At 39.6% G+C, this 18,649-nt stretch overlaps 2 protein-coding genes across 3 annotated transcripts in view; both read right to left on the bottom strand.

Moving 5' to 3' along the window:
* Window positions 1–18,649, bottom strand: part of LOC311587560 (zinc finger protein 431-like) — a 129,978-nt gene that overhangs the window by 107,829 nt on the left and 3,500 nt on the right. Inside the window, exons 2-4 of one of the 2 annotated variants that reach the window (XM_084764523.1) lie at window positions 14,882–15,008; window positions 14,617–14,677; window positions 13,535–14,100 (exon numbers count right to left, since the gene is read on the bottom strand). In XM_084764523.1, coding sequence (XP_084620649.1) covers window positions 14,001–14,100; window positions 14,617–14,677; window positions 14,882–15,008 — 288 coding nt within the window. In that variant the 3' untranslated portion in view covers window positions 13,535–14,000. Of the gene's footprint in view, window positions 1–13,534; window positions 14,101–14,616; window positions 14,678–14,881; window positions 15,009–18,649 lie in introns of those variants that run through there. The other variant, XM_084764522.1, reaches the window with a different exon arrangement.
* Window positions 9,701–18,649, bottom strand: part of LOC311587541 (uncharacterized protein) — a 297,218-nt gene continuing 288,269 nt past the window's right edge. The window contains exon 7 of the mRNA XM_084764499.1: window positions 9,701–13,526. Coding sequence (XP_084620625.1) covers window positions 12,326–13,526 — 1,201 coding nt within the window. The 3' untranslated portion in view covers window positions 9,701–12,325. The remainder of the gene's footprint in view (window positions 13,527–18,649) is intronic.

Raw genomic sequence — 18,649 nt, 5'->3', positions numbered from 1 at the left:
TGGAAGAGGAGGTCTGTAGAAAGTGCCCAGTGAAACTGGGTAGACCATGGCTAGATCACAGACTAATGATTGAGACATTCAGCTCCAGGGGTCCCCATTGTGAAGAAAGACCTGATTCTAGCATGGTGTCAGAATTTGTAATTTCCCATCATGTATTAATTCATGCATGTGAATAAAAGCAGATCAGATGTTTGGTTACCATTTGGTTAGGTTAGTTGGAGCCAGTAAATCTTGCAATTTCAGTTAAGGGCCCATTGGCTGTTGCTGTTTGTGTCAGGTTAAAGATCTCAGCAGCTAACATTGCACATAGGGGCAAGGTCAATCCCTGTCTTATTAATGCCACTCCCTCTACCAGAGAAGTTTCTGCTCTTTTTCAGAATCAGTCTACCTATGTGTTTTTCAAATTATATTTATCTTTCTAAAAAGTCAATTGATGGTATTTTTAGAATTCACTTTTTTATGCATCACTGCTCTAATCTTTTATTTGTTTCTGCTCATGCCAATGTTTCCCAGTAATTAAAATATTCATTCTTTTTCTCAAAGGCTTTCATATTCATTTCTGTTTAGAGCAACATCACCTGTAGCTCACCCTTTCTTTATGCTGTGTAGTTAAGACTTTTTTGAGCACCTAATTCTCTGATTCCCAGTGCCTGGAAGACACTCCTTCACTTCCTTACAGGCAAGGCCCTAACTGGGAACTCAGGAGGAAGAGGCACCAGTGAATGATTGTGCTCTATCCTTTTTGGATTTGCGGGGGGAGTTACAAATAAAGTGGACCTGTGTAAGAATTGTTTTCCCTGACCAACTTTGAAGTGATGTAGTAAAGGCACAGAAATGGATGGGGAGTCCCACAAGTGATGGCCCTCAGAGAAGCTGAAGACCAGAAGAGGCGTGTCCGGGGGAAAGTTATAGAGTGGGGCAAAGGGGCAGAACTTGAAGCAGCATGGTTTGGGTGCTAGAACTCCTCAGGCAGGGTCCTGGACAGTTCCTGCCAAGTCTACAAAGCTTACCAAGTTTACAAAGGGAGCTCATGGCAAGGAAGGTTTACTCTGCCATTTGAGTTGGCAAGAAGAACCAGCACAGGGGGAGTGCTGGACAGAGATTTCTTTGATTTGAGTTGACAGTAATCCTGTAGTTCTTGTTTAAAGGACATTGTTATATTTCAACATTGTCCTTTGTGCCTCTTTAATCAGTGGTGCCATCTATGTTGTGTGATTTTAGTAATTATAATCTACTTTTTTTTTTACTTTATTAATTTATTCTTGTTACATCTCGATGGTTATCCCATCCCTTGTATCCTCCCATTCTTCCCTCCCTCCCATTTTCCCCTTATTCCCTCCCCTATGACTGTTCCTGAGGAGGATTACCTCCCCCTGTATATGTTCATAGGGTATCAAATCTCTTCTTGGTAACTTGCTGAACTTTCTCTATGTGTATAATCTACTTATATTGCTCTTTCTCTAGAGAATGATAGAGCTTCCCCAATTGTTGTCTTCTGAAATTTTAATATGTTATAAGTTCCTAATTTTGGGGACTTTCTGTGGAGAAACAATTTTAGTTTTGTCTTCTTGCTTCTAAAGACCTGCTTCTTCTCATTTCTTAGCAAATCTGCATTTCCCGGTTAGTGCAATCATCAGTGTTTGGTGTCTTGCTACTTAAATGACTGATATGGTTAATAAGTTTATTTGAGTGTTTCAAACTTTCTCATGTATTAATGTGTCTGTGTTCAAATGGATTTGGGTACTGGACATTTCTGAGCATACAGTCATCTGAGGGAGCCTCAAGTGATGGTGTGGCCTCATCAGAATGGCTGGTTGCTATGTTTGTTAGAGATTGTGGTGATTGTTGACTGCTGTGGGAAGGATTTTCCATTGAGGTTGAAAATATCCCCAAGTAGGTGTGACTCACTGGATAAGAGAATTAGCTGAGCATCAGACAGTGACAAAGCAAGAGACCAAGCCAGGAAACAATGTTTATTAATTGTTTTGGCTTCATTTTCTAGCTTGAGATTCTGCCTGTAGTTCCAAAAATGATGGAGTGTGATCTGACAGGACCAAACATGTAAACCTATTCATGACCTAAGATGCTTTTGGTTAGAGGATTTAGTCACAACAGCCAAGTAGTAAGGAGAAATTTATTTAAATGGTGCACAACAAGTTATTTTAATGCTGGATACAACCTGGAATATTCTCTTTTGGAGGAATGTGGAAAACTAAGGACATGAATAACAAAAGGCATAGAGAGCTGTACAAAAAGAGATTACTCAGCTGGTTTTGTAGGTCCTGGAAGAGAGTAATGCAGAGAGTGTTGAGAGTATTACAGGCAGAGGCTGTTGAGGTCATAGGATTTCACTGTAAAATGTACTCCATGAAAAAAATTAATCTAGATCTCATTTGTGTGATATTTTGGCCCAGAACCTTTCATTCTGCCCATGCCTAGAGGAATTGAATAGGGCACAATTTATGAATAAAGGCCAGATTTCTTAGATGGAATATTGAATCATTTGGGTGGTTATTGCTAGTGACTCATTCAGGACTACAGTGAAAAAAATCAACAGGAGGGGTAGAAATAAATGCAAAGTCTGTGGTGTAGAGAAAAAGAGCACTAGGTAGTTTCAAATGGCGGTCACATGATGAAACAGATGCAGGGATTTTGAGGATATTATTATCATTCAAAAGAATCCCTTTGTTCTGTTTCTTAAACCCAAGAAAGTGGCCTAAGTGTAATGCTCCCTCAGGCTAAACCTAATGGAAGCAGTAGGCAAAGTGATTTCTAGACCCAGGAAGGAACTTCCTATAAAACCTTCTACACCTGTGACCCAACTTGAAAAGGATTCATTCCAAATTAGAAGCCAAACTTGTACTATCATCTATATATGCTGGTTCCGGAAACAAAAATTATGTAACCTTTCATGTCCTGGATCCCTCCTCTGTGGTTTTAGTTCAGCTCTGTTCCAGCTATTTGTGTTTGGCAAAGTGAGAATACTGTGAGATTTATAGCATGAAGTTTTCAGTGTGAAGCCTGAGTTGCATTTTGATAGGACAAGAGGTTCAGATACCTAAGCTATGAGAAAGCTGCCCAGGGAAGATGCACATAGGAATGGGGAGGAACCTAACTGAGAAATATGTGAGATCTTGCAGGGATAGGGCCATCTAAGTCCTTGGAAACCAAAGCCCTATGTCTCTGAAAAGAGCAGCAGGAGTTGGTGTTTGCTCTGTTGGGTTTCCTGCCTTGGTCCATTCTTCTCTCACTATGTACACATTCCTTTCTATTGGAATGGGAAAGAGTTTTCTGTGCCATTGTATGTTAGAAGGATATAACTTGTTTTCGGATTTTACAAAATGTGGGAGTCAACAGATTGCCTTGAATGTCCAAAGAATCTTTGGACATTTGAACAATGTATGTGCTGTTGCAGACCATTAGGATCATTGAATTGAGACTAAATATATTATCATCGTGGGATGACCAAATAAAAAAAATCTCTCGGGTAGAAGGTTGTCTTTGAGCACTTGTTTCCCATTTGTGGCATTCTTTGGGGAGTATTATGGAAGGTTTTCTAAGAGGAGCCTTTCTAGATTCTTCAGTGAGGATGGGATTTGAGTGTCTATAGACTCAACCCTTTTCCTGTTCCTGTGTCTCCTGTGTTGTGGTTGGAACTGACCAGTCAGCGTCCTTCTCGTGCTGTCTTGCCCTCATTAGTATACACTCCATCCCTATTTCATAGAAGATGCAGTAGAAGCTATTCAATGCTAGGCTTTTTTGCTAGCTAACTGTATTTATAGTTTGAATTAGTTTTTATTTTAACTACTTTTTTTTTCGTTTTCGAATTTGAATTTGAAGAAAACGTTTTTCTGTGTAGCTCCTGCGGTCCTGAAAGTAGGCTACTATACCAAGCCGACTTTTACCTTAGTGATCCATCTTACTCTGGCTAAACAGTGCTGAGATTTGATGTGGCACAAAATGCCTAGCTTGTTTTCTCTTTATATTGTGAGTTGATGGGCTTGGGATGTAGTATTTGCATGTATGCTTGCATGTAAATGTGCTGTTGTGCATATTTTCATCCACATCTTGAATTGTAAAGTTGGAAGAGAGTATATTTTAGTCCTCAGGATAGCATGTGTTCCTGACATTAAACTACGTGAGCTTTCTGAGTCACTGGATTGTAGTTGTCTGCAATTCTACCTCTCCTGCCCTATGTTGCTCATTTATTATCAACATCAATATTGCTAACCTTTTCCTCTCTCCATTTTTAACTTCTTAAACATACATTTTCTATTTTTCTATTAGTAAGATCTTATTATGGTACCGTTTAAATTGTGGCATTTCAAGTTTCTGGAAGATGATACAGACCTGGAGTGAATGCCTGATACTTTGTAGGAACTTCAGTAAAGACCAGATAGTTCTTTTACCTTTTTTTTTTTTTTTGGTTGTGTTGTGTGTTCTACACAGGATTCAGGATCTTATTATGTGTTGGAAGGGCCCTGCTGTTTGAGGCTGCCGTCCTCCCAGTCTAGATAGCCTTTCTAAAGTCAGTGTGAGGTGCAGGCCTCCCTCTCTTCAGCTGGACCTCCAGCTCTCTCCCTTACTCCATCTAGAGAGTGTGTTTACACATAGATGCTCCTAATCGTATTTGATATATGGCCCTTGACAAAGCTCCGTGCTAGCTCTCCCCTCCCTGTACCTATTGGATAATTAGGCACTGTGTTTCTGTTCATATGATAGGAGCCTATTGCCAAATGTAAAATAAGCATCCTAAAAGTGCCTGCTTTCAACCAATTCTGTACACCTATTGTGGAAGCTCCTCATCCATTCCTGAAGATATATATAGCCTTTGTTCTCGCTGACTGTGTTGACCTAGCTCCTGAAGTGGTTCCTAGAGTATTTAATCGCCATTGTTCCTTCGGCCATCCAGGCCCTATCTCTTGTCTTCTGATCCTCTTGCCTTGATGGGATGGTTGCCAAACCCCACTGCCCAAGGGAGAGGAGAACCACAATTTGTACCTCTTGCTGTCCTGGAATTCATTGCATAGACATGGCTGGCAATCAAATCATGAGATACTCCTGTCTCAGCTTCTTGACTCCTGAGATTAACAGCATGAAAAAATACACTCAGTTTAAAAATCAATTTTATCACTAGTAATTGTTATACAGTTTCTCTGACATGAGCCCAGTACTACTAAACTGTTTCTCTACCTCCCGATCACTCTCTGATGATTGGCGTTTATCTTGCAAGTCTATATCCTATTTAAGGGATGAGAAATGACAGAAGTGGACCTCAGTATTCAGGATCCTTATAAAATGACTTGGTTACATTAGAACATCTGTATCAGGAAATTAGTGGCGGAAGCCACAGAATTATATGAATATATTGTCAATAAAGGATCCAGCTACACTGTCATCACTATGATGCTTTCTCTTGCACACCTGTGTGAGATATTATAGGATGCAGTGACGTATGATGATGTGAATGTGAAATTCACTCAGGAAGAGTGGGCTTTGCTGGAACCTTCCCAGAAGAGTCGCTTTAGGGATGTGATGCTGGAGACCTGTAGGAACCTCACAGCCATAGGTAGGACTGTGAATTTTATGTTGCTTTTTAAAATCTAGTGACAACTGTTTCTCTGTTGCTGTTATTTGTTATTGTAATGCCAAATGAAAATGAGGATGAATGAGATGAATAAATCAGCCAGATGTCTGAGGTTAACTGAAGGGTAACTTGATTTTTGCCTAATTTCCAATAGTATATCATGCATTTCCTGGTCCTGTATTTTAGGTTACAGTTGGGAAGACCATAACATTGAAGAGAATCTTCACAGATCTACAAGATCTAGAAGGTAATTTTCATGTGCAAGTTGATACAAATATGCCTCTGAATTACTTTTGGTGCATCCTTTAAGTTCTAAAGAAAAGCGAGAGTGTAAATATGCACTGTTTGAACTGTATTGATGATTATTAAAATCTGACAAAGACGTGTACCTCAAAATCAGCTATCTGGTTTATTTTTGTAAGTCATTTCTCTAAGAAAGAAGATAAGAAAACAATGTAATAACAAATATCACCATATGAACCATAGTGAGCTAGATTGTAGAACTGCTAATCTCTTTAGTCTCATACTACTTAGATACTGCAGAAGATATACACATTAACCTTCTAATAAACAAATAGTGATAATAAAGGTCATGTTCCTAATATATTTGCAGTAACGTTGCTAAGTTTAGTAGGAAGAGCAGTTTGAAAGTAAAGGAAGTTAATCTGGAGAAACAGAAGAAAAGCTGTTGGACCCTAGAGTCCACTCGGGTGCGGGGGGGTCGTCGCGAGAGGCCACTGGAGAACCACAGTGTTGATGCAAAGGCACAAGGTTTATTGCTGACGCATATCAGGGGGCCTCACTCCCTGGGGAGGGAGGAGGCACACCCCGAGTCACTATTACAGACTTTTTAAAGGCTAAAACCACAAGGGTTAGGAGGGGCTACTTGCCCTATGTTAGGATTGGCTCTGGTGGTCGCTAAGGGTGCTTGTCTAAATGTTATTGGCTATTGCAGGGAGGGGTGTTGGGAAGTTTCCAGAGAATTTGCAGATGGTAATTGTTTACCTTAGTTGAAATTGTTTACCTCGGTTGCCCACCTTGATCTTAGAAACTTAAGCTGAGCTGGCCTTCAATTCTTTTTGGGTCATTTTCCCAAACTTGCCTGGGTCACGATCCCAGGCTGGCTGAGAGAGAGGGCCTTACAAAGCCACAAAAACAAAACTTTTGTTTAGTAAACACTCTCCTTAATTTTGAATATTTGGTTACCCTATCAGTTGTAGAGCAGATTGAATACTCCACTGCAAGTTGAGTGGTAGGCTTTGCAAGCTATGCACCCTAATTCCAGAAAGAAGAAGGGAAATGCCTGAACATTTTGAAGGGAGAACAGACAGGTTCAGCAGTTGTGACCTGGTGAGCTCAGGGTGGCTGCCCAGTAGGGGCCTGGAGGTCATGGCACACACCTTTCATCCCAATGCACAGGAGGCAGGGGCAGGGTATCACTGTGAGTTCGAGGCCAGCATCGTCTCCAAAGTGAGTTCAGGACAGCCAAGGCTACACAGAGAAACACTGCCTTGAAAAATAAGACAAACAAAGAAACAAAATTACTCATTTGAGTAATGTAATCAACTGAGCATTTCAGTAACATGTGGAGCATAGTTTCTGCTTTCAGACCAGACCAGAAGGTCTGCAGTAAATGCCCAGTGAAACAGGGTAGACAATAGCTAGATCACAGACTAAGATTTGAGACTCAGCTACTGCCAGAAGTCCCCATTGTGAAGAAGGTCCTGATTCTAGCAGGGTGTGTGAATTTGTAACTTGCCAGCTTTATTAATTCATGCATGGGAATAAAAGCTGATTGGATGTTTGGTTACCATTTGGATAGGTTAGCCTAAGGCAGTGACTATTGCAATTTCAGTTAAGGGTCCATTGGCTGTAGCTGTGTGTGTCAGATTAAAGATCTCAGCAGCTGACATTGCACATAGGGGCAAGGTCAATCCCTGTCTTATTAATGCCATTCTCTCTACCACAGAAGTTTCTGCTCTTTTTCAAAATCAGTCTACCCATGTGTTTTTTAAATTATATTTATCTTTCTAAAAAGTCAATTGATGGTTTTTACAATTCACTTTTTTATGTATCACTGCTCTAATCTTTTATTTGTTTCTGCTCATGCCAATGTTTTCCAATAATTAAAATATTCATTCTTTTTCTCAGAGGCTTTCATATTTATTTCTGCTTAGAGCAATAGCACCTGTAGATCACCCTTTCTTCATGCTGTGTAGTTAAGACTTTTTTGAGCACCTAATCCTCTGATTCCCACTGCCTGAAGACAGTCCTTCACTTCCTTACAGGCAAGGCCCTAACTATTAATTCAGAAGAAAGAGGCACCAGTGAATGATTGTCCTCTATCTGCCTTGGATTGTCGGGGGGCCGGGGGGGAGTTACAAATAAAGGGGACCTGTGTAAGAATAGTTTTCCTTGACCAACTTGGAAGTGATGTAGTCACAGCACAGAAATGGATGGGGAGGAAGAAAAGTGAGAGGTTTACTCATTTGACAGTAATTGGTATTAGCAATGAGTAGTCAGGTATTCAATTTAAGATGATCAGTAAAAGTCCAACTATCCATTTTTGGAGGGTCACAGACCAAGGAAATCAAGAATAGGCATGAGGAAATGAACTCATTTCTATAAACCAAATTTCTGAAGTTTGTTTAGTTCCACCAACCCAGAATGCATGCGCACACTAGTCTAGCTTTACCTGACAAGAATGTTATTTTTCCTATTTGAAAATGTACAAGGTGAGAGAAAAGATGGGAGTAAATCTTGGTGTGCTCTACTACATATGTTTAGTCTCTGAATTATTTTGACCCAAAAGCCTGTTCCAAATTTTAAAATAACGATATAGATTATCCTTAAGTTACTTCAACCTTTTCATTTCTCCTTACAGTTAAGTCTTAAAGCCTGAGACAAAGTCTGGGTGCCTATTTAACAAATCAATAGAAACCTGGCTGTCAGGTTCTCCTAGCATCACTCAGTCCCTACTTACTGCAAGGTAATGGTTGGCAAACCCCACCTCTAGCCTAGTGTTGGGCAGCCCTTCTCCTAGCTTCCCCTCCTTATGTAGTCTAATCATTTGGGTTACCTGGTGCTTTTCCTCTATCATTTACAACCCTGACTTCTAGGTCTTCCTCATGGTTCTCCCCTTCTTCATTTCGTCATATGGTTCATGGGCATGTACACGCTGGATACCCTCCTATGACCCCCTCCCCCTCGCCGGTGTCTCTGGCTCATATCCATAAATATCTTACTCCACCATGCATAGGAACAGCTATTTCCTTTCCACTTTACCTTACATTCAAATTCACTTTTTTGCTTTGTTACTCTTTGAATGTGACTGAGCTTCAGATGTAGGACTTCCGAGCTAGGAAATAGAAATGGCTGTGCTGCATATTGAGTGTGTAACATCATATGTAAACAAAGGTATATGTGCCTTGAAAAAGAAACAAGAAGTGTTCTGGGAGATTGGAAAAGTCTTTAAAAACAAATTCGCCTGCTCTCTCTGGCCCTAGGGAGCAAGGGTGGAGCTGGGAAGGCTCCAACTGTCTGAGGTATTTGACCTCTGATCCCCCAGTAGAGGAGCTGCTACCTTCCAAATGCCAAGGTGGAGTTTCCAAGCTAATGAGGGACTCTGGGCAGGTTTAGGAAAGAGGGGCCTGAGAGGAAGGTAGCCTAATTATTTTTTCCATGATTCTCCTCTGATGCAGCTGTAGGGAACTGTGAGGAGTACCACATGCCATACCACGGTGACTGTGAAGACAGCTGCCCCATGGCCAGGAGGAGAAAGTCTACTGGTATGTCAGAGTCTGATCTGCTGGGACTGAGATGGAGAGTGGTTCACACTGTGAATGTGTTGGTCTCTGTGGTGATCTGGGCCTAGGTCTTTGGCCTCTGAATTTCTTGAGTGTGGATTCCCTTTAGATGCCTCAGCTTTGAAGCCCAAGCAGTGGAAAGCTGTGGAGCTTATACTATCACTCTCTAGGGTACACATACAGGCATTGGTTTTCATGTGCTGTAGGAAGACAGACTGGAAAACTGAAGGTCTAGTTTCTAGAAGTACTGAACCTGAATTCTACATTCAATTTTTGTGTGAAATTATATAAATACTGTAGATACTGATAGAAAGTAATTGATGGAGATTATATCTCAGCAATACTTGATAATCTTTTTTTTTCCAATACTACCAGCCACAATGGCATGATTCATGGAAATTCAATTTCAGGGTACAAATGGAGTTTCTGAGATGCAGAGGGTTCTCAGCTGCGCAAGGTATATAGACAGGGCAGTTTCCACATCTTGCGACATAATACATCTGGCAGGTAGCAGACATAAATTATTCTACCACATTGTTTTCTTTGTGGGATTCAGTGTGGCTGAGTTTGCCTGCAACCACAAGGGGGCCTGAGGGGCTGTAGGGCCATAGAACTACCTTTCTGATCACAATTTGAGAGAGCTCTAGAGCATGGAGCCTCTCTGGAAGAGAATAGATAGCAAGAATAATTAGTTAAAACCATATTGCATTGTTGTCGTTGGTATAAAATTGCACATCTTTAGTGCATTAATTCTGATGCCTTTGTATATATTACATACACACACTCACCTCCATTACCACAATAAATAGAGTGAACTGTGTTCTCCACACACACTCATTTTATCCATGTTTCTGTGTGTTTACAGTTGAAGACATAGAGAAAGTTATTTTCCAGCCCTGGCCACTAAGTACTTTCTGAGATGGCCTCAGGGCTGTTCTATACTTTCTGAGAAAAACTACACCCTCATACCTGTCCCAAACACCTGACAGCATGTGATGTCCCAAAATGAGCTCTTGCCACCTCAGTGATAAAATAAATAGTATCCAATCATTTTAAAGGGCATTCTTAAGAACAAGTCATGGTCCAACAACTCTGCTGAACTGCCAATTCAGCTTCTGTAAGGGTATGAAAGACCCAAGCTTTGCTTATTTGGGGTCTCCAGCTCAATAGAACTTGGTAGGCCATGTCACGAAGGATCAATAAAGCATCCCTTGCTGTTTGCATTGGACTGGACTCTTGTGTCTCACTGGGCTCCAGGAAGTAGATCCAAACCTCCAGGTCTTACACAGTATTCAGAATCCTTTATTAATTTTCTTTTAATTGATATATTTGCTTCACATCCTGATCGTAGCCCGCTCCCTCCTCTCCTCCCATTTCCTCCCTCCTACCCTGTCCACTCTATCCCTTCAGAAAATGGGAAGCACGCCTACAAGCACTCTCAAACCAGTACCAGCACTTCACGTCTCATCAGAACTGAACTCCCACTCATCCCTGAGGTCAGGCAAGGCAGTCTGGCTAGGGCAAACTGATTGAAAGCATTCAACACAGTCCATGTCCGTGATAGCACCCACTCAAATTATTAGTGGACCCATATGATGATCACACTGCCTATGGGTTACATATGTGCAGGGGTCTAGGTCCAGTCCATGTGTGCTCTTTGGTTGGTACTTCCATCTCTGTAAGTCCACATGGATCTAGGCGAGTTGGCTCTGCTGGTCTTCTTGCAGCATTCTCGAATTCTCATAAAATGACAGAATTGCTATGGATACCTGCAATCTTCTGAGTATAGTTTCAATGCACTTTAAATTAGTTTTAGAGGTTTCAGAATTCTCATGTTCATTGCAGTTATATTCAAGGTGACCTAAATTTAAAAAAAAACCTAAATGCTCATTTGTTGAAGACAAACTAGGTGACCCAGGAGAACAATGTGGTGAGTTAAGACAATAGCAATGCTTAAAGGATTATACACACTTGGAAAGGTCTTTCACAGTTGGTGCAGTATAATCAACAGCATGTCATTACTGTTGAAGTGTTGTGCACCTACTCCTTTCTCCCATTTGATATAGTTCTAGTCTTATGAACGCGAACTCTTGCAAGCTGCTCAGGATGGTTGGAGATGGAAGTCAGTAGTTACTCACGTAGAAATCTTACTTGTAGTCTTATTATATACTAGTTTAGTTATTTGCAGGAAAAGATTTATTTAGTCTCTTGTATATGTTCTCAAGGTTAAGCAGGTTGTGCATAGCTAGAAACAAGCAATGTTTATCTACTTAGATAAACTGAGATAGATAAATTGATTGTTCAGTATACATACATAGATAGCCAGGCATGGTTATTCACTATGGGAAATACATAGATGGACTTCAAACACTTCAGAGATTTACAGAATATGGTACTCAATAAGAAAGGCCTTTCCCGACAGAGAGACACAGCTGCTTCGGGCTGCACATCCAGTATACTTCAATTAAGCTGATGGACGTCTATAAAACAACTGTGGCAAAATAGCCACTGAATTAAACAACTGTTCTTTACTGTTGAGAGCACATTGACTATCAAAATGGTGAACAAGCATGACACCGGAAAATCGATGTCCAACTCTGCAGAGACTAGGTGGGCCAGTTCTTCAAAGTTCCTGCTTCATAGAACAAGTCTGTGAGATACTATTAACTGCTAGGCTATCTTATATTAATTACATTCACAGAATTTCTCTCTAGTATGTAAAGGCATGTAAAGACTTCAAAATATAAAAAACATTAATAAAGATTCTCTAATGGGTGAATACGTTCATGCCTTTGAAGATGACACAACATTCAAAGGCTTTAGCAGAGTCATTATAATCATGACGTTTCTGTCCTGTATGAATTCTTTAATGGCTCTGAAGAAAATTGTGATATTCAAAGGCTTTACAACATTAATTATATTCATAAGGCTTCTATCTTGTATGAATTCTTCCATGCCTTTGAAGATTATCGTGCCATGCAAAGGCTTTACCACACTGATTACATTCATAAGGTTTTGCTCCTGTATGAATTCTTTCATGCGTTTGAAGTGAACTGTGCTGTGTGAAGGTTTTACCACATTTACTACACTCATAAGGCTTCTCTCCTGTATGAATTCTTTTATGAACATGAAGATAACTATGCCATGCAAAGGCTTTACCACATTGATTACATTCATAAGGTTTCTCTCCTGTATGAATTCTTTTATGCATTTGAAGACGATTCTGCCATGCAAAGGCTTTACCACATTGATTACATTCATAAGGTTTCTCTCCTGTATGAATTCTTTTATGCTTTTGAAGAGACCTATGCCTGGCAAAAGCTTTACCACATTGACTACATTCATAAGGTTTTGCTCCTGTATGAATTCTTTCATGCGTTTGAAGTGAACTGTGCTGTGTAAAGGTTTTACCACATTGATTACATTCATAAGGTTTCTCTCCAGTATGAATTCTTTCATGCCTTTGAAGATCCCTGTGCCATGCAAAGGCTTTACCACATTGATTACAGTCATAAGGTTTCGCTCCTGTATGAATTCTTTCATGCATTTGAAGATAAGTTTGCCGTGCAAAGGCTTTACCACATTTACTACACTCATAAGGCTTCTCTCCTGTATGAATTTTTTTATGAACATGAAGATAACTATGCCATGCAAAGGCTTTACCACATTGATTACATTCATAAGGTTTCTCTCCCGTATGAATTCTTTTATGCATTTGAAGACGATTCTGCCATGCAAAGGCTTTACCACATTGATTACATTCATAAGGTTTCTCTCCTTTATGAATTCTTTCATGCCTTTGAAGAGAACTTTTCTGTGTAAAGGCTTTACCACACTGATTACATTCATAAGATTTCTCTCCAGTATGAATTTTCTCATGAATTTGAAGATAACTTTGATGGTCAAAGGCCATAAAACATTGTTTACATTCATAGGGTTTCTCTCTAGTTTCTATTCTTTTATGAATTTGGAGACTACTGTGACTTACAAAGGCTTCACCATACTGAATATCTTCATATGTTTTCTCTCCAGAAGGAATTATTTCTTGCCTTTGAGGCTGACTTTGATATGATAAACATATGCCACACTGAGTAAATTGAGAGGGTTTTCCTCTAGTGTATCTTCTTTCATTCCTGCAAAGACAAATGGTACACTGAGAATCTTTTTATCTCTGCAAATTAATTTTATATTTTAGTCTGATTGTAAAAGTAATCAGATCTCATCGTAATATCAGTTTATTGACTTTCATTTTTCCTTCCTTCTCCAGGTGTTATTTTGCGTCTTTGAAAAGCCCTGTGATTGTAAGATCATGTATTCCATGGACCACATTTAAAGCATCATTTTAGTATAGAAGAGGGTTGTTCACAAATTGGAAGACAACTGGGAGAAGTCCGATTTACCACTCTGGTTGCATTAAAATTTTTCCTATCATGTGAGTCATACTACAATTGCAAAGTGAACCACAGCAAACAGAGGTAATCCACATTGGTAGTATTCATGGAAGTTTTTCTGTAGTGTGAGTTTGTGGATGTATTGACAATAAAATTGGAAAAGCCATTAATTGTACACACTATTACATTCAGAAAGTCTACACGTTATGGGCACTACTACACATCTTCTAATTCTTCTGGGTTAGAGAGTGTTTTATTGCTTTCTTCAATGTTCCTATGCTGACAGAGCTTGTATCCATTGTGATAAATGACATATCTATTAAAGAAGATAACAAATGAAAAACTTTACCCTACATTCACAGTCTCACTTTTTGTTTTTCTCATTGAAATATTGTATAAGGATAAAAGTTTCTCCAGAATAACTTCCTTTACTTTCACAAACTGCTCTTCCTACTAAACTTAGCAATGTTACTGCAAATATAGTAGGAACATGAGCTTTATTATGACTATTTGTTCATTAGAAGGTTAATGTATACATCTTCTGCAGTATCTAAGTAGTATGAGACTAAAGAGATTAGCAGTTCTACACTCTAGCTCGCTATGATTCAAATGGTGAAATCTGTTAATGCATTGTTTTCTTATCTTCTTTCTCAGAGAAATGAATTACAAAAATAAATCAGATACCTGATTTTGAGGTACACGTCTTTGTCAGATTTTAATAATCATCGATACACTTCAGTGAGTATTTACGCTCTCGCTTTTCCTTAGAACTTAAAGATGCACTAAAAGTCATTCAGAGGCATATTCCTATCAACTTGCACATGAAAATTACCTTCTGGATCTTGTAGATCTGTGAGGATTCTCTTCAATGTTATGGTCTTCCCAACTGTAACCTAAAATACAGGACCAGAAAATGCATGATATATTATTGGAAATTAGGCAAAATTCAAGTTACCCTTCAGTTAACCTCAGACATCTGGCTGATTTATTCATCTGATTCATCCTCATTTTCAGTTGGCCTTACAATAACAAATAACAGCAACAGAGAAACAATTATTACTAGATATTAAAAAGCCACATAAAATTCACAGTCCTACCTATGGCAGTGAGGTTCCTGTAGGTCTCCAGCATCACATCTCTGTAGAGACTCTTCTGGGCAGGATCCAGCAAAGCCCACTCTTCCTGAGTGAATTTCACATTCACATCATCATACGTCACTGCATCCTATAATATCTCATACAGGTGTGCAAGAGAAAGCATGATAGTGATGACAGTGTAACTGTGTCCTTTATCGACAATATATTCATATAATTCTGAGGCTTCCACCACTAATTTCCTGATACAGATATTCTAATGTAACCAAGTCATTTTATAAGGATCCTGATTACTGAGGTCCACTTCTGTCATTCCTCATCCCTTGAATAGGATATAGCCTTGCAAGATAAATGTCAATCATCAGAGAGTGATGGGGAGGTAAAGAAAGAGTTCACAAGTCCTGGCCTCATGTCAGAGAAACTGTATAACAATTACTATTGATAAAAATGATTTTTAAACTGAGTGTATTTTTTCATGCTGTTAATCTCAGAAGTCAAGAAGCTGAGATAGGAGTATCTCATGATTTGATTGCAAGCCACGTCAATGCAATGAATTCCAGAACAGCAAGAGGTACAAATTGTGGTTCTCCTCTCCCTTGGGTGGTGAGGTTTGGCCACAATCCCACCAAGGCAAGAGGATCAGAAGACAAGAGGTAGGGCCTGGACGGCCAAAACCACAATGGCGATTAAATACTCTAGGAACCACTTCAGGAGCTAGGTCAACATAGTCAGCGAGAACAAAGGCTATGTAGATCTTCAGGAGTGGGTGAGGAGCTTCCACAATAGGTGTACAGAATTGGTTGAAAGCAGGCACTTTTAGGATGCTTATTTTACATTTGACAATAGGCTCCTATCATATTAACAGAAACACAGTGCCTAATTATCCAATAGGTCCAGGGAGGGGAGAGCTAGCAGGGAGCTTTGTCAAGGGCCATATATCAAATACGATTAGGGGCATCTATGTCTAAACACACTCTCTAGGTGGAGTATGGAGAGAGCTGGAGGCCCTGCTGGAGAGAGGGAGGCCTGCACCTAACACCAACTTCAGAAAGGCTATCTGGACTGGGAGGACTGCAGCCCCAAATGGCAGGGCCCTTCCAACACATATTAAGACCCTGAATCCTGTGCAGAACACACAACCCAACCAAAAAAAAAAAAAAAAAAAAGATAAAAGAACTATCTGGTCTTTACTGAAGTTCCTACAAAGTATCAGGCATTCACTGTATTCAAGTCTGTATCATCTTCCAGACTTGAAATGCCCCAATTTAAACGGTACCATTCATGAGATCGTACTAATAGAAAATGTATGTTTAAGAAGTTAAAAATGGGGCTGGAGAGATGGCTCAGAGGTTAAGAGCAGTGCCTGCTCTTCCAAAGGTCCCGAGTTCAATTCCCAGCAACCACATGGTGGCTCACAACTATCTATAATGAGATCTGGTGCCCTCTTCTGGCATGCAGACACACATGCAAGCAAAACACTGTATATATAATAAATAAAAAAATCTTAAAAAAAAAAGTTAAAAATGGAGAGAGGAAAATATTAGCACTATTGATGTCGATAATAAATGAGCAACATAGGGCAGGAGAGGTAGAATTGCAGACAACTACAATCCAGTGACTCAGAAAGCTCACGCAGTTTAATGTCAGGAACACATGCTATCCTGAGGACTAAAATATATTCTCTTCCAACTTTACAATTCAATATGTGGATGAAAATATGTACAACAGCATATTTACGTGCAAGCATACATGCAAATACTACATCCGAAGCCCATCAGCTCACAATATAAAGAGAAAACAAGCTAGGTATTTTGTGCCACATCAAATCTCAGCACTGTGTAGCCAGAGTAAGATGGGTCACTAAGGTAAAAGTCGGCTTGGTATAGTAGTCTACTTTCAGGACCGCAGGAGCTACACAGAAAAACATTTTCTTCAAATTCAAATTCGAAAACAAAAAACAAAAGCAGTTAAAATAAAAACTAATTCAAACTATAAAAACAGCTAGCAAAAAAGCTTAGCATTGAATAGCTTCTACTGCATCTTCTATGAAATAGGGATGGAGTGTATACTAATGAGGGAAAGACAGCACGAGAAGGAAGCTGACTGGTCAGTTCCAACCACAACACAGGAGACACAGGAACAGGAAAAGGGTTGAGTCTATAGATACTCAAATCCCATCCTCACTGAAGAATCTAGAAAGGCTCCTCTTAGAAAACCTTCCATAATACTCCCCAAAGAATGCCACAAATGGGAACCAAGTGCTCAAAGACAACCTTCTACCCGAGAGATTTTTTATTTGGTCATCCCACGATGATAATATATTTAGTCTCAATTCAATGATTCTAATGGTCTGCAACAGCACATACACTGTTCAAATGTCCAAAGATTCTTTGGACACGCAAGGCAATCTGTTGACTTCCACATTTTGTAAAATCAGAAAACAAGTTATATCCTTCTAACATACAATGGCACAGAAAACTCTTTCCCATTCCAATAGAAAGGAATGTGTACATAGTGAGAGAAGAATGGACCAAGGCAGGAAACCCAACAGAGCAAACACCAAATCGTGCTGTTCTTTCTCAGAGACATAGGGCTTTGGTTTCCAAGGACTTAGATGGACCTATCCCTGAAGATCTCACATATTTCTCAGTTAGGTCCTTCCAATTCCTATGTGCATGTTTCCTGGGCAGCTTTCTCATAGCTTAGGTATCTGAACTTCTTGCCCTATCAAAATGCAACTCAGGCTTCATACTCAGAGCTTCATGCTATAAATTTCACAGTATTCTCACTTTGCCAAACACAGACAGCTGGAACAGTGCTGAACTAAAACCACAGAGGAGGGATCCATAACATGAAATTTTGCATAATTTTTGTTTCCGGAATCAGCACATATAGATGATATTGTCAAGTTTGGCTTCTCATTTGAATTCTTTTCAAGTTGGGCCACAGGTGTAGAAGGTTTTATAGGAAGTTCCTTCCTGGGTCTAGAAATCACTTTGCCTACTGCTTCCATTAGGTTTAGCCTGAGGGAGCATTACACTTAGGCCACTTTCTTGGGTTTAAGAAACAGAACAAAGGGATTCTTTTGAATGATAATAATATCCTCAAAATCCCTGCATCTGTTTCATCATGTGACTGCCATTTGAAACTACCTAGTGCTCTTTTTCTCTACACCACAGACTTTGCATTTATTTCTACACCTCCTGTTGATTTTTTTCACTGTAGTCCTGAAGAAGTCACTAGCAATAACCACCCAAATGATTCAATATTCCATCTAAGAAATCTGGCCTTTATTCATAAATTGTGCCCTATTCAATTCCTCTAGGCATGGGCAGAATGAAAGGTTCTGGGCCAAAATATCACACAAATGAGATCTAGATTAATTTTTTCATGGAGTACATTTTACAGTGAAATCCTATGACCTCAACAGCCTCTGCCTGTAACACTCTCAACACTCTCTGCATTACTCTCTTCCAGGACCTACAAAACCAGCTGAGTAATCTCTTTTTGTACAGCTCTCTATGCCTTTTGTTATTCATGTCCTTAGTTTTCCACATTCCTCCAAAAGAGAATATTCCAGGTTGTATCCAGCATTAAAATAACTTGTTGTGCACCATTTAAATAAATTTCTCCTTACTACTTGGCTGTTGTGACTAAATCCTCTAACCAAAAGCATCTTAGGTCATGAATAGGTTTACATGTTTGGTCCTGTCAGATCACACTCCATCATTTTTGGAACTACAGGCAGAATCTCAAGCTAGAAAATGAAGC

The sequence above is a fragment of the Acomys minous genome (genome assembly GCF_964271855.1).
Source record: "Acomys minous genome assembly, chromosome: 16".
NCBI lineage: Eukaryota > Metazoa > Chordata > Mammalia > Rodentia > Muridae > Acomys > Acomys minous.
Note: the sequence above shows the minus strand (reverse complement) of the source record. Positions and strands in the feature narration are given on the sequence as shown.